The sequence below is a fragment of the Scardinius erythrophthalmus genome (genome assembly GCF_964197995.2).
Source record: "Scardinius erythrophthalmus genome assembly, chromosome: 13".
Taxonomy (NCBI): Eukaryota; Metazoa; Chordata; class Actinopteri; order Cypriniformes; family Leuciscidae; genus Scardinius; species Scardinius erythrophthalmus.
Genome location: NC_138233.1, coordinates 7,580,300 through 7,595,602, shown reverse-complemented (window position 1 = coordinate 7,595,602; position 15,303 = coordinate 7,580,300). Strand labels below are relative to the sequence as shown.

Genomic DNA, 15,303 nt, shown 5'->3' with positions numbered 1-15,303 from the left:
TCTTCACTGTGGATAGTGTGGATGGATCCATTGAAACATTGAAAGATTTCCTTGACCTCTAGTGCAAACAGAATACATCATGACAAATTTAGGCGAAGGTGATTTCCCATCATGCCTCGCAGGTCAAGGTTAACTCAACAAGGAAACAAGCCTCAGATTCTGACTTTTGTTCTTTAACAGTCATGAGTTAAACATGTTACACACCCACAATGAAGGGAGTTTACTATCTGGAAGGGATTGTTCACCCAAAATTGAGATTGACTTACCGGTCATCTTCCAAACCTGTATGACTTCATTTCTTCTGTGCAACACGCCAGAAGATACTTTGAGAAATGTGATTTTTATTTATTTATCTATCACAATTGAAGTCAAAGGGGTCCATTGTTGTTTGGTAGGCTACTCATCTTTTTTTCTAAATGAGTTTCTTTTGAAACAGTGAGTAAATGACAACAGAACTTTCATTTTTGAGTGACCTATCCCACCTCAACATTAATATTATTTAATAAATTAAACAAATTTATTTAAAAAAAATTATTTTTCTTTTTTCAAAATTCATTTAGAAGGAGATCTACACATTGAAATTGAAGTCACCTGATGTTTGTTTTCCCACAAACATGCTTTATGAATTTCCCAAATGTCTTGAGTAATGAATCATGGGGTGTGTGCAATGCTTGCTGAAAAACAGGAAGTGTGTGTCTGGTTATGTGTACTGACCTGTTTACTCTTTACTCTTCCCTTACTCATGCGCTGTGGTCATGTGACTCTCTTTTGCCACTCTTTTTGAAATGGACTTCACTGCATGGCTCCATGTGAGTATGCATACACAACAATGGAGCACAGGTAGGGTTCACATCGTATATGTAAATAAACACACACACTCACACAACCAACATATTTGACTTTCAAAGCAATCCCACACAATGGGAATGTTTGAACACAAGAGATTTTCATTGGATCTGTTGCTGCTCCTGGAGTTTTGAGGGATGAACATTTCCGATTCATCTTTGTTCAAACTCACCCATGAATGAAATCATATCTTAGTTAGTTATTTGAACACAGTAGTGTTAATGTTAAATGTCGCCGTCTCTTGCTTGTGTATTTTCATAAATGCAAATGCATTTCACTTTTGAAATACACTCAAAAACTCACAAAACCTGTCAAGGTCACATTTAACCACAGAATATAAAGAATTTAATTATATTAACAGCAAGAATTTAGCATTTTTATTACAATAAAGCATATTTTCCCTCTAAATATCGTTAAAAAAGCTCATTCTCTGTATTGTATTTCTAAATATTTTTTTTTAAATATTTTATTTAGGCTATAATGATACATTTTTAAGTTTAGATAATTATTGTATTTGTTGTACTGCCTTAATTTATGATTTTATGATTAGATTAAAAACATGTATTTATTTATTTATTTTACTGAAGCTTGCTGTATGGTAATGTGAATCTAATGAGAATCACCACGGAGAATAATTACTGCTAATTATTGTGGTAATTATATATTTAAAAATAAAATCCAGATCCATTATGTTCTTGAGAACCTGCTTAATTATCATGAAAATGATGTTGTCTTGCAAAAACTTTATGATCCTTTTTATTTCTCTCTCTTTAATGTCAGGGTAAAATGTGACCTGAACATGTTTTTGTGACATTCACCTGCATAAATAAAACCGCTGAAGGCATAATGAACTGCTGCCGTCTGTTTTTAGGACAACAGTGATGGTCTGTGTGTTTTCATGTGGAATTACACTGGTGCTAGTTCAGCAGTTATATCTGTACAACAACAGTTCACAGAGAGCCCGTATCACGAGACAGAGAGTGATATTGCTGTGAAACTGTTGCTCCGGGGTCAGAGGAATGGGAGATGTTCAGAAAATGTGGTCCTTTTCCCTAATCAAAATCAACTATTTGTTCTGTGCAGTGGCACCAGACTCAGATTGTTTCAGTTTCATGTCGAGGTTCAATGCCTGGTATTTTCCCACTGTCAGGGAAATTTCATTTCTTTCCTTCTTTCTGTCTCTCGCTCAGACTGAGAACTGGCCTGACCCGTAGTGAAAACAAACATGTCAGAATGTGGCATATAGGATGGTTTCTGGGTCAAATCCTTACCACGATGCATAGAAGGATAAATATGTTGGCTTTTCTGAATTCAGATATGGGTTAGTCTAGGCTAGGGGTTAAACATCTGGGCTGGCAACAACCCTACAACTGATCTTCAGCGTTGTCGAAAAGCATATTATCTCAGATTTCTCTTGGGGGACTGTCTCTGAAATAATAATTGGTATAAGTGTTAGCTAAATGACTAATTAGTATTTAGAACTGGAAATGTAGGGCAATTTATGATTAGTTGCAATAGTATTCCCACCCTATCAATAATTTATAGTTGGAGCAATATACAGTTACAGTTTCTACATAGCCATCGTGTAATTCACTAATGAACATCGCCCCCTTGTGGTGCATGAGATTTTAGTTTTAGTTGGAAGCAGGCAAGTGCTACCAAACTCACCAAACTGGAGCCTCTGTTTTGTTGATGTGAACTATAAACATTTCTCTTATCAGAAATATCGCTGACTCGAGTGTGATTTACATGTTTGTTTTTTCAGCTGGATGTAATCTCTGTAAGGTGCTAACATAGAAACTCTTCTCATTTCTTCTGCATTGATGTTCGGAAAAGACTGAGTTGGTTATGAATGAATGAAATGAATTATGAATTACAAATGAATTACTGAAATGCAGTACCTTTATGCTTCACCATCAACCCTTTATGTCTCACATCAGAGGGTAATACAACTAACTATTGTTTCAAATGATCATTTCAATCTAACAATGAAGCTTAAGTCTCAATGTGTGTTTTTACAGTGACATCACTTCCTGTCAAGCTTCTGCATTTTAATGCATTCACCTGGGAATTATGCTTGCATGTTTGCACCATACTCTACCAAATAATAACATTATTTTTTCTTTGTTATAATAAAGTACATTTAATTAGGATAATTAAATAAATAATAATATATTTATTATGTTTAAAATATATTTTTTAAAATATATAAATAAAGTTTTAAATATATTTGTTAATAATTAAATATTAATAACATTAAACAAATTCCATTTTCTTTAAGTTCAATTGCTGCCATAAAGTGTTAGGTAAAATCAAAGTGATTTCAAAGTTGCAACCAGTGTTATTACTGTAATTTAATTACTTTTTCTAAAGTACAGTAAGAGATTACTCTTAATTTTTCAGTTACTTCTGATGTAATTACCTTAAATACTGTATAGACTATAGAACAATTCTAAAACAATAGTGGATTTAACATAAAAATGTAACGTCTAATGCTAAAATGTATGTTTTCAATGTAACCTCCTCCAGTTAAATACTTTGGTCAGTGTCCTTGTATTGTCTATCATTGTATTGTTCAACTGGTCAATGTTGATATGGGATTTAGAAAGTAATAAGAAACCAAATATTTTTTAGAGAGAGTAATTATACAGTAATCTGATTATACAGTTGTAATAGCTAGTATTACATAAAACATTAGCCTAACGTTTCTTTGAATTAGCCACATTATTGATTTGTGATTTTTGATTAATTTTTGAATATATATTTTTTTATCTCTCTTAGAAATATGATATTCTATGTATTATTGAATGTATACATTATTTGATTTGTGTATTTTGACTTGTGTATTTTGAATTGGATACTTTATTTCATTGAATATATAGCCTACATTATTGATTTGTGTATGACTTGTATCCTTTATTAATATTTATGATTTTGTTGAATTGTATATCAATATCCATTTAGTTTTTTCTTCTTTTCCTACACTATTATTATATTGTGTTTGATTTAACTTTATGTTTAGCTTTATGTCTCTATGTATTCTTTGATCTTTCTCTCTTCCTTGCACAGCGCGACCAGGTGACTGTTATATGACTAATTAATTGCTGAGACTTGAGATTGTGTTTGTTACTCACACCCTGACGAAGGCTTGTAAGCCGCAACGCGTAGGTGTGTACTTGTCACCAGTTTTTAAATGAAAAAGCTATGATGAAATATTGGCTTCTTAACTTTTTTCATCACTATTCGAGTGCTTTGGAATATCTTTATTTTTTGTAATATCTAGTAATTTATTACTTTTTTAAAGTAACTTACCCAATGCTGGTTGCAACTTGCAGCGTTATGTAACTTTGCTCTTTATTTGTCCATTTTAAATAAATAAATAAATTGTGAAAAAACTCATAAAAACAGATGTTGTTGTTGTTATAATGATGAATTTATTTTTTACAGTGTGCATCATGGCAAATGTTTGAAGCAGATTTGGTGACGGAGTGTGAGCGTATGGAGGTCAGAGATCAGATGTCCATGCCAGGCCAGTCGTGGACGGCGTACACCCAGCCTGTGGGATTTTGGGTAAGCATGTGGAGTGTTTGTGTGTGTTTTAGGGATTGGTATGAACTTTAAACCCTATATACACCCCTCCTCCACTGCATCATAGTGCCAACCTGACAGCCCGTGCACTCCAGAGAGCTATATCCGGACATGTGCGAGTGTGTGTGAGTAGCTCCTTCAACCACCAGCTGGCAAGGTCACGATTCACCAGTTAATCTCTCCCTCTGTCTTTCTGTCTGTTTGCTCTCCCTCCCTCCCTCTGTTTCTTTCTGTGCATGTTTGTATTAGTCTGCAGTTTCACTGGAACCAGAGTTCATGTCTGCTTTGTTCCAGTCGGTGTCCTCCAACAGTTTTCTCTCTGAGTGATAAGCAAGCCCTGAAGGAATCTGCTGACCTTCATAATTTCTGCTGTGTTTTTAGAGGATCGTCTGCTGAATTCTGCACATGCTCATCAGTAGATGCTTAATCAATAAGACAAAATATGCACTGAACACACTAGCAGGGATGTGCTGAACTTTGTGAATGATTTTTGTGCTAATCTGTTGAGCTTGGTTTCAACATAATGGGATTGTCATTATTATTGTATAGTTATCCTGGCTAATTATTGCAGTTATTGTATATACACAAGCTTTTAAAGCTTTGGGTTCTGTAGGGTTTTGTGCTCACCAAGGCTGCAATTATTTGATCCAATATTTCGTCATATTATTACAATGTAGGAATTACTTATCATCACTCCAGTTTTCAGTGTCACATGATTCTTCATAAATCATTTTATATGCTGATTTGCTGCTCAGGAAATATTTGTTATGATCAATGTTGAAAACAGGTTTGCTGCTTAATAATTTGTGGGAGCTGTGATACATTATTTTTAGGATTCTTTGATGAATAGAAAGTTCAGAAGGACATGATTTATTTGAAATACATGGAATGGAAGTCTTTACTGTCAATTTAGAAACTAACTTACTAGAAAAGCTAATTTTTCAAACTTTAAATGCTGTTTAAAAGGTTTGGATTTCAAAACGCCTTGATGATTGAAGGCTGTATAGATCGACACAGAGAGAGATATTAATAACTTTTGTGGATCACGGTAGAAGAATACTTCATTTCCCAGAATGCTTTATCTGTGTTTTCTTTGCATGGCTGTTTAATAGATTCCTTTCCCTGTCATTAAAATTTAAATTCTAATTCGACCTGCGGGGTGTGGCCGGTTCTATTACAATTCAAATCCAACTCATGAATTAAAATGCAGCCAGTTTTGAATTGTGAATTTTGCACAATCCTGTTACTCAAGTCCACCCGCTATGACTTGAGTAATTGCTTTAGCAAGAGCTGCTAATTGCATTATCTCATAACCTGGGCTAAGCACTATAATATCAATTCATCCCAGTCAGTAATGAGTGTTTGTATTTGTGTGTGTGTGTGTGTGTGTGTGTGATAATGGATGTGTTAATAACCAAACAAACCCTCAGCCATCTTTCTCTCTCACACATCAGGAGTGTGTGGTAATTAAATAGATAAGTCTGCATGTCAGCTTTGCTTCTTGTCTCTCTTGATGCTAACCCGTGCTGACTAGCTCATTATTGGACAGCCATAATTGCGTCCCGCCGTCTGGTCGGCACCGGGAGTCGCATGAACATTATTTTTATTTCTCATCTCCGTCGGGTATTTTGTTGTTCTTGTCAATTTTCCACATGAGAGGTAGAATCTGACATCTTTATGCACTCAGTGTTTTGTGACAGCATGTTGCAATACTGTATAAATGTCACAATGTGCTAACCAACGTTCTACAGTAGCATGCACTGTCTCTCTTTTTATTTTCTCTCTCACTTGCACACATGGGCATTGCATGTGTAAGCATGTCTGTGGCAGAGATCTTAAACAGTTGAGCCAATTTTGCACATATTTTAGCGCAAACTAAGTAAATGTAATAGAACTAAGCACTAAATGAGCTAAAATATAGATGCTTTGTACTGCCATTGTTCTTTTGAGCCAAACATGTCTTTATATGTAAATTAGGCTCATTATAGAATGCACCTTATTCATAAATGATTGCTGCAATAACCATTGTGCTATTATTGTTATGTTAAGATTTGTGAAAATGTTTTTGAAAGAAGTCTCACTTGCAAAGGATGCATTTGTTTGATCAAAAACACATTGTGACATTAATACAATTTAAAATAACTGTTTTCTTTGTGTATAATATATTTTAAAATGCAATTTATTCCAGTGATGCAAAGCTGAATTTTCAGCATCATTGCTCCAGTCTTCAGTGTCACATGATCCTTCAGAAATCATTCCAATATGCTGATTTAGTGCTTTACATTTAGTGATTTACTACTATTTAATATAATGCTACTTAATATTTACTGAGATACAATTTTTCAAGATTCTTTAAAGAATAATAAAAGAACAGCAATTATCTGAAGTAAAAACATTTGTAACATTTTAAATGTCTTTATTGACACTTTTAATCATTTTTTTGCATTCTTGCTGAATTAAAGTATTAATTTCTTTAAAGAAAAAAACGAACTTTTGAATGGTGTGGTGGTGTATATTTCCTATTGATCACGGCAGCAGTTGTTCATAAGATTTCTGCATTTTACAGGTATCTGAATCACAGACAAACCCGGTTGTGCAAATAAAGGGCGGCAACGGTGGCTCGATTCCTGGAACACAGAAGAAGCAGACATCCACACAGACACAAAGCCATGAAGGTACTGTAGATGCTGTATCTTTCTTCTGTTTCAGCACTGTCAGCAGTCAGGGTGATGCACACGTGCACAAAGGCATTTGTGCAGTCCTGAACACACTCTTACACACAAGGAAATCACATGGAACAAAGCAGAGCAGTGAGTGATCAGATGGTATTGTATTTGCCTAATGGAAGTGTAGAGATTGCAGCAGTGGCGGTGAGATAAACGCTCTGGCCCTTTGTTGGGTCGCTTCGCTCTATTACTGCTAAGCACTCTGACATTTAAGTATGACATTTCTGTCATCAGACGTCCTGGCAGTTATTTGCAGCAGATCAAGGAGGGTTTTTAAACCTATCAAATGCAAAGTTTCTCATCCAAAACTCATTAAGTGTTTAATGAAATAAACTGCCTTAAATACCTTTAAGACGAAAGGGAAGGCAGAGCATATCTATCATACTTAATAATGCTTGCCAAGGCTCTATTAACTATTGCTCATTTTTTAAGGCTTAGAGTTTTTTTCAGATATATGATACCTCAAATCATGTGGGTGTTGGGTGTCCACTCAACACATCTGACTTGTGGTGTAGCCTGTAGCCAGTTTAGCCTGGTTTTCCCAAGTTTAATTTTTTTTTCTTCTTTCGTTTCTATCACCTGATGGCTTCTGGGTTCCTTTGGCTTGCTTAGGTTAAAAGGCATTTAATATTCAGTAATATTATCAATATAACTACACTGACACTATTGGGTGAGAAAAAAAACTTAAACTGAATTGACCTGGATGATGACACTATTGTCTCCACGAATTTTAAAGCTCATTAGTTGAATTGAACTCATTTAATAATTGATGATTTTACACAGTTATTGAACTGAACTGAATCAACACTGAACTGACTTGAGCTGACTGATGACACTATTGTCTGCTTTACAGCAGAATTTGAATGTGTCTTATATTTGATAAGGTTTGCATTAGGGCTGTCAAACGATTAAGCGCGATTAATCGCATCCAAAATAAAAGTTTGTTTTACATAATACATGTGTGTGTACAGTGTATAATTATTTTCTATGAATAAATACACACACATGCATGTATATATTTAAGAAATATTTGCATGTATATACTGTGTATATATGTTTATATTATATATAATTTATATTATATATAAATATTTTATATATAAATAACACATTTTCTTAAATATATATATGCATGTGTGTGTATTTATATATAGAAAATAATTATACTCCGTACACACACATGTATTATGTAAACACAAACTTTTATTTTGGATGCGATTAATCGCGATTAATCGTTTGACAGCCCTAGTTTGCATCATTGATTGGTACTTTCCTGTTTATTACTGTATCTGCATTGTATAAAATACTACATTGAGTTACAGCCTGAATTTTAAGCTGTACATTTAAGCTATAACATGCTAAATAAATAAAGGTGACTTGATTTGTCTGTTACTTTTAAAAGCAGATGATTAAACAGCATTGCACCTGCGACTTTTGCACAGGTGTAAGCACCACTCACATTTTCTCCTGTTAATGTAAAAAATTAGGCCGTTTTCACACTTGGCTTGTTTGGAGCATTTGTTTCAGTATATTTGATTAATGTATGAACACTTGGATCCGCACCAAAACAATCAGTACCACCTGAGGAAGGTGGTCTCAGACCATTTGAAAACAAACTCTGGAGTGGTTTGGTTGAGGTGAGAAAGCAATCTGACCCAATGGATCAACAAACCAAGCGGTATCATAATTGGAAATGTGTTATATAAAAAGCATCAGTGTCTGATTCTCTGAGTTTTTGTGGTTGAGAACCAAAGAGCTGTCACGACAGCTACAGATAAAGCCACAATAAGCCCACGGAGCCAACTTGTCAATCCATCTTGATGGATGACGCAGAGGAACATAAATAGCTGAACTCTGACCAATAAGAGGACAGTTTTACTCATGCGACTTGCATAAACACATTTTGGTACGCTTTGAAATGTTGCCCTGTGAAAGCAAACCGAACCAAGATGAAAATGCAACATTGTAACAAATAAAGTCCCTGTTTCGGAACAAAGCAAATGATCTACAGGTCTGAAAAAGTCTTTAATGGGTTTATTTAGCTGGAGATCTTACATTAGACTATAAAGCTCAGATGTGCACACACATTTTTAGCAGTACTGCAGATATTATGGTCTTGTCAGGCTTTTCAAATGTCAAGGGATGACTTGTTCCTGTTCACTGGGCTGACACTGCACAGCTGAACCAAAACCTTCCCTCCATAAACCAGCCAAAATGCCAGCGCACCCCAGCAACCGTTCACCTTCAGCTTCTCAAAATCTCCCATAAATGTGGGCTCACATTTAAAGTTCCTCACCAAAATTTTGCAGGCAAAAGACAGTGGGATTGCATGTGACAAAGTACGATGAATGATACAGGAATAATGATGACAAAATAAACATCCAAAGCTATTCAGCCTTTTTTATGGATCATTTTATAATATGGAAGTCTATAGTATTATACAAGTAGATACCGCCAGAATGATCGCCTCGTCCACTGTGGGACGTCAGTTTTGCTTTGTTACTAAGTTCCGAGTCTCCACGCATGCAGAGGTCACTGCCTAACCAAGAGGCATGCTATTGGCCGGCCATGCAAACTTGTGTGTAAAAGTTTACCAAACTTGAACCCATAACAAAATTAGGCACAATTTTTCATTGCACCAATTCGCATTGAAATGCCTGGATTTCGCTGAGCAACAGTAAATGTGACCTTAAATGATGATGTATGCACTTCATGTCAGATTTAAGCCATTATTCACTGAAAATCGATAGGCTTTAGCTCTAGAACCATTGACCTTTTAAATATACTGTATGCTAATGTTTGAATATACACAGAATTAGATTTTACAGCCTCAACAGAGTGGATTTTCTGTGCATAACTACTTTAATATCAGACAATTCCTCACAGAAAAGATATGACTTTGGAAGACTTGGAATATATATATATATATATATATATATATATATATATATATACTGTATATATATATATATATATATATATATTCCATTTATATATTCCATTTATAATTTTATAAAACATGTTTATTTTAATTAAATGCTGTCATTTTTAACTTTCTAGTCATCAAAGTATCCTGAATAAAATGTATAGAAAACTAAAAATATTAGGATTATGATTTCTGAAGGATCATGTGACACTGAAGACTGGAGTAAATGACTTTTTTAAAAATTCAAATAGAAAATGGTTATTTTAAATTGTAACAATATTAGTTTTTTTTTTCATCAAATAAATGCAGCTCTTATTAATGCTCCTTTTATGTTTCACAGAAGAAAGAAAGTCATACAGAACATTGTGAAGGTGAGTAAATGACAGATTTCTAACACCCTCTCTATTCATTTTAACTCCGTAGTGCCACATACTGTAACTACATTCATCATTCTATCCATGTTGTACCCTTCTTTCCCTTTCTCCCGCTGACTCAGCTTCTTTTAACCGTCTTCCTTACCTGGCCGTCCCCATGGAGTTTACCCACAATGCCTTGCGCCTGCACTACAGCTCCTCCCCCCTTCCCCAATCTAGACTAACCAGTTCTCTGAACACCCCCAGACACCTTTACATTCACCCCACTATCTCGCAGGCTCTTTCTGTCTGTGCGTGTTTCTGTTTGGACAGTCCTGCTGGCCTCCAGCCAGTGTGTATTGTGTGGTGAAAAAACAGCCCATTGGGAACAGCGGACCAGGGTTCAGGAAGGGCCTCTGGGAAACCGGCTGCGTCTCTTTCATTTTCATCCCTGGACTGAAGACCCACAAATGACCAATCAGATTCAGTCCATGCTGTCCCCTGGCTCTTACTGTCTCCGCTTGCTAAGTATCCCCGAGGCCAGTCTCTCCCTCCTCTTCCCACGTCTCCATCTCCGTCACACTCTATTTTCTCCCTCTGTCCATCCATCAATCATTTCTTTCCATCACGCTCTCCATTCGTCATCCATCCATCAGTGAACGTACCCACCCACCCGTCCCTCTCAGCCACTATATCTTCATTTTCTTGAGAGAATAGTTCATCAAAAAAATGAAAATGATTTACTACCGGTATTTATGGTAACACTTTACAGTAAGGTTTAATTTGCTAATATTAGTATTAGTTAGCATGAACTAACAATAAACAACCCTTGTACAGCATTTATTATTTATTAATAATGTCAATCTATCTATCTATCTATCTATCTATCTATCTATCTATCTATCTATCTATCTATCTATCTATCTATCTATCTATCTATCTATCTATCTATCTATCTATCTATCTATCTATCTATCTATCTATCTATCTATCTATCTATCTATCTATCTATCTATCTATCTATCTATCTATCTATCTATCTATCTATCTATCTATCTATCTATCTATCTATCTATCTATCTATCTATCTAAGCTCCATAACACCTTTCTTCCATTCTCACTCTTCCCCCAAAAAACACCTCGGATTGTGTCTCCTCTCATCCCCCTCATTTACTGCGACATTCCCAACAGACACTCCATCAGGAATCCTCTTGCTGTCGAGCCGGGATGTCCCACCCACCCCCAACCTGCCTCCACCGGATCCCATGGGATGAAGGGATGGAGGAGGAAGTGGGTGGAGGTCTAATGAATAAGTGATTAAGATTGACAGTGTCTGGGGGTCTGCTGTTGTGGTCTTCCTGATCCCAGGCCACAATTTTCATTTTCTCTCGCTCAACTAAACAAGCAGAGCCCATAAACCCACCCTCAGGTCCCTGAAGTATCATTAGCCCAGGTGAATGGCGTGTTTTTCTTTTTTTCACCAGTCTTTCTCTCTAATACCAGTTTCCTTTCCAGTTTCTCCTTGGATGAACATCAGGATGACAGTGTGGGTGTCTCATTTTTATGCTCTGGTGCAAAACACAAACAGGAGAGACCTGCCCATTCAGAAAATCTCATACGGCTTTATTCAAATCTGACAGCTCTCAGTCACCAGATTTCGAGTTAGTGATATTTCGAGCACTATTGATTTTCTTCTGTCTTAAAAATTGCACACAGATATGTCATCCTTAATAGCCTCACATAATCATGCTCATTACAGTATATTTACAGGCGTATTGTTATCATAAGGATATATAAGATAACTATGCCTAACGCACTTTAACCATCACTATTTTGCAGTATAGCATGGCCTTGCATAACTTATTGCTTAATTAAGGACATCACAGGTCAAAAAATACAATGTATAGATGCATTAATACTCTTTTCAAGTGCAGACCATCAATGTTGCCTCCTCTTAGTGTCACCGATAGAATATCAGACGTTTTCTACACATTGCAATATAGGGTTTTAAAACGCCATTATAGGCAACCGTCTTGATTTTTGGAGAAGCGAAAGCACAACATAATATTCAAATGTCATAGGACTGTAATGCCACATCTACATATGATTGTATCTCAGTTACTGTAAGGGTTTGAGTCAATTAGTAAATTCCAGTTACATGCTTATTCAAAACTTTTTATGAATATCCCAGTATCATCATATATTTGTGAAGGTTGTTTCGTAAACTAGTGAACAGGATGGAATATAACTGTGGCATACATTCAGGCAATAATCAACTATATAATGGAGGTATATTTTGACTAGAGGGTGAGAATTTTTGGCAAATTATAATTAAAAAACATCCATTTGTTGAGAAAATAAATGAACAATATTTATTAAAAAAGGGGACATTTGGCTCAGAAAGTGCAAACTTCCATTTCAACATATTAGCTCACATGATGGATATACAAAATACTCAAATCATAATGTAATGTTTATAATGTACATAATGTTTGCGACACAGGGGTCCCAAAAATTTCCACATGGCTCCCATATTTTATGAAAAAATTTAAGTTTAAAGGAAAATGTCCTGGCAGAAAATGACCGGTATCATTTCCACTTTTACAGATTTTTTTTCTTACAGTGTAGTGTTTTTTTGGTTGTTGTTTTTTTCTTCTTCAAGATTGTCCTAAACTTCTTGAATTAGGTCCCAATTCAAAGGTATGCCTAAAATATTGCCTGACTAAAAAAAAAGACATTTTATTTGAGGAACATTCAGGATTTTAAATGAACTACTGTATTTTTAGTTCAAGTATTTTATTATTAATTGTTGTATTGAGACAAGTGTCAGGAAAACAGACAAGAATGTTATGATATAATACCAGATGCTTTTTTACATTTGATTTATACAAAAATAATTGAATGGTGGTATTCAACACTGGGGACATACAGTCCTAGGGCAGTTATTTACATATTTCTCAAGAATTTTCTTAGATATTCAGATGATATTAAACAAATGATTCTTAATCATAAAAATATTAAACTATGTTTAATAGATTTCATTTTAATTTAAGCATTTTAATATCTCTCAAGGGAGAGTGAAAACATGTAAGATCAACTGCTCATACACAAATGCCCTAAATGTTAGAGAAGTGAAACCAACCTTATTTTATGCAAATGTCTGCTTTTTTCTTGTCAAATCGATTTTGAATTGACATGATGGCTTATATAAGACGAATGAGTCTGAATATTCTCTTTAAACCCCCCAGTGCTCATGAATTGTGCTGTATAATGTATTATTGATGTGTAAAGTCTGTGAGCAACAGTCTGAACTGCTGCTCGTACAGCGCGTCGCGGGGGCACGAGACAGCCGCAGCTCGCGCGCTCACACACACACACACACACACACAGCCGAGCTCTCACGCGCAGCCGGTCGTTCTGTCGGTAGCGGTGCGCTGTGGAAACGGCAGGTGTCAGACTCGGTTCTAACAAGCCTTTTGCAGAGCTTCCTCCTTAAAAACAGCATATAGATCAGCTCGGATGATATAGACAGACAAGACGTGCGCGCGCTGCCACAATTGCTTCATTTGCTTCATTTGCTGTGCGGATTTGTATTACATTTTTGGCGGTGAGTATATTATATCTTATATATCCTACCTGGACGCTCATAATTGGGTTATCGCGTGCATCACAAACGGTTTCGCATTTTATGCTCATGTCAATGCTTTTGCTCTTTGATGCACATGTAAAGCTTGCATGTTAAGTTGCATTCATTTGATGTGCCGGCAGTTATTTTCTCTATAGTATGCATGAAATGCAACGTGTTCTCATGTTATATGCGTGGCCTGGGTGTTTTTAAATGCTAGAGAAAGAGAGAGAGACCCCTTCTGTTTTATATGGAGGACGAGGTGCTCTTGAAAAGCTTCTGGGCTCTATTTTGGAAGGAAGAAAGCACCAGCCGAAGCCTTTTGAGAGAGCGCAGTGTCTCCCAGCCATCCAGTTGTCATGGTTACTGCACTGGGAGGCTGGGGATAATATGGCTGCGATTCAGGCTCTCTGTATATGTGTGTGTGTGTGTGTGTGTGTGTGTGTGTGTGTGTGTGTGTGTTTTACTCCACGATGCCTTAAACACAAGGACCCACTGTATGTGTTAGATACAGCCTGTATTTAGTTGTGAGTTGTGATGCTTTGAACGGGTGCATATCTGCCCAAGTTATTTGTAATACGCAGCTTTATGCATGGTTGCCAATGATGATGCATCTTAAATGCATGCAGTTTTATGTCAGACGATGCAATGCAATTGCAATGCTTAGTGGTCCATTGTTAACCCAACTATCATAATGTACTCGTCACTTGGAATATAGGCGTCAGACAACCAGACAACCTAGTGCCAGACGAGACACAAGACGCCCTAAATGATCACTTGTTCTCTCCCTACCTGTTAAAAGGTGTGTGTGTAAGCGTCAGCCTGGAGCTGGTGAGCGGATGCGTTTAATGAGATTTATATCCCTGGGATGATTAAAGTGAAGACGTTGTAAGTGATACGGTGACATGATACAATAGGACGTCTGACCTTGACAGCAGTGGAAGTGACAGAACGAGGTGATTTAAATCACATTTACACACGGCTCAGTTGTTCATACTCGTTTACTTGGTGGTCTCCTTCACAGGACCCCTGACGTGTCAGGAAAGAGGGGGGGAAATCCTGTCTACACTTGAAGCCTCTATTTTGATGTCCCGTAGCCCGTTACGCATGGGAAGGCAGCATTACGCAGTCGGCTGTATGTGGGTAAGGTAGACGGCATCGATATATTTAGCGCACTGCAGCTCCCGAGTGAGTTAAATACCGCGTGCTGATCATTTGTAATGGTCAGTCTTTGTGTGT

The 15,303-nt window shown here is 36.3% G+C and overlaps 1 protein-coding gene across 1 annotated transcript in view; it reads left to right on the top strand.

Moving 5' to 3' along the window:
- Window positions 1-11,666: 11,666 nt before the first annotated feature.
- The window catches only part of psd2 (pleckstrin and Sec7 domain containing 2), a gene marked incomplete at its 5' end in the record, with an annotated part of 42,999 nt that continues 39,362 nt past the window's right edge, over window positions 11,667-15,303 (top strand). The window contains one exon of the mRNA XM_081383490.1: window positions 11,667-11,739. Within this exon, the coding sequence (XP_081239616.1) occupies window positions 11,667-11,739 (73 nt within the window). The remainder of the gene's footprint in view (window positions 11,740-15,303) is intronic.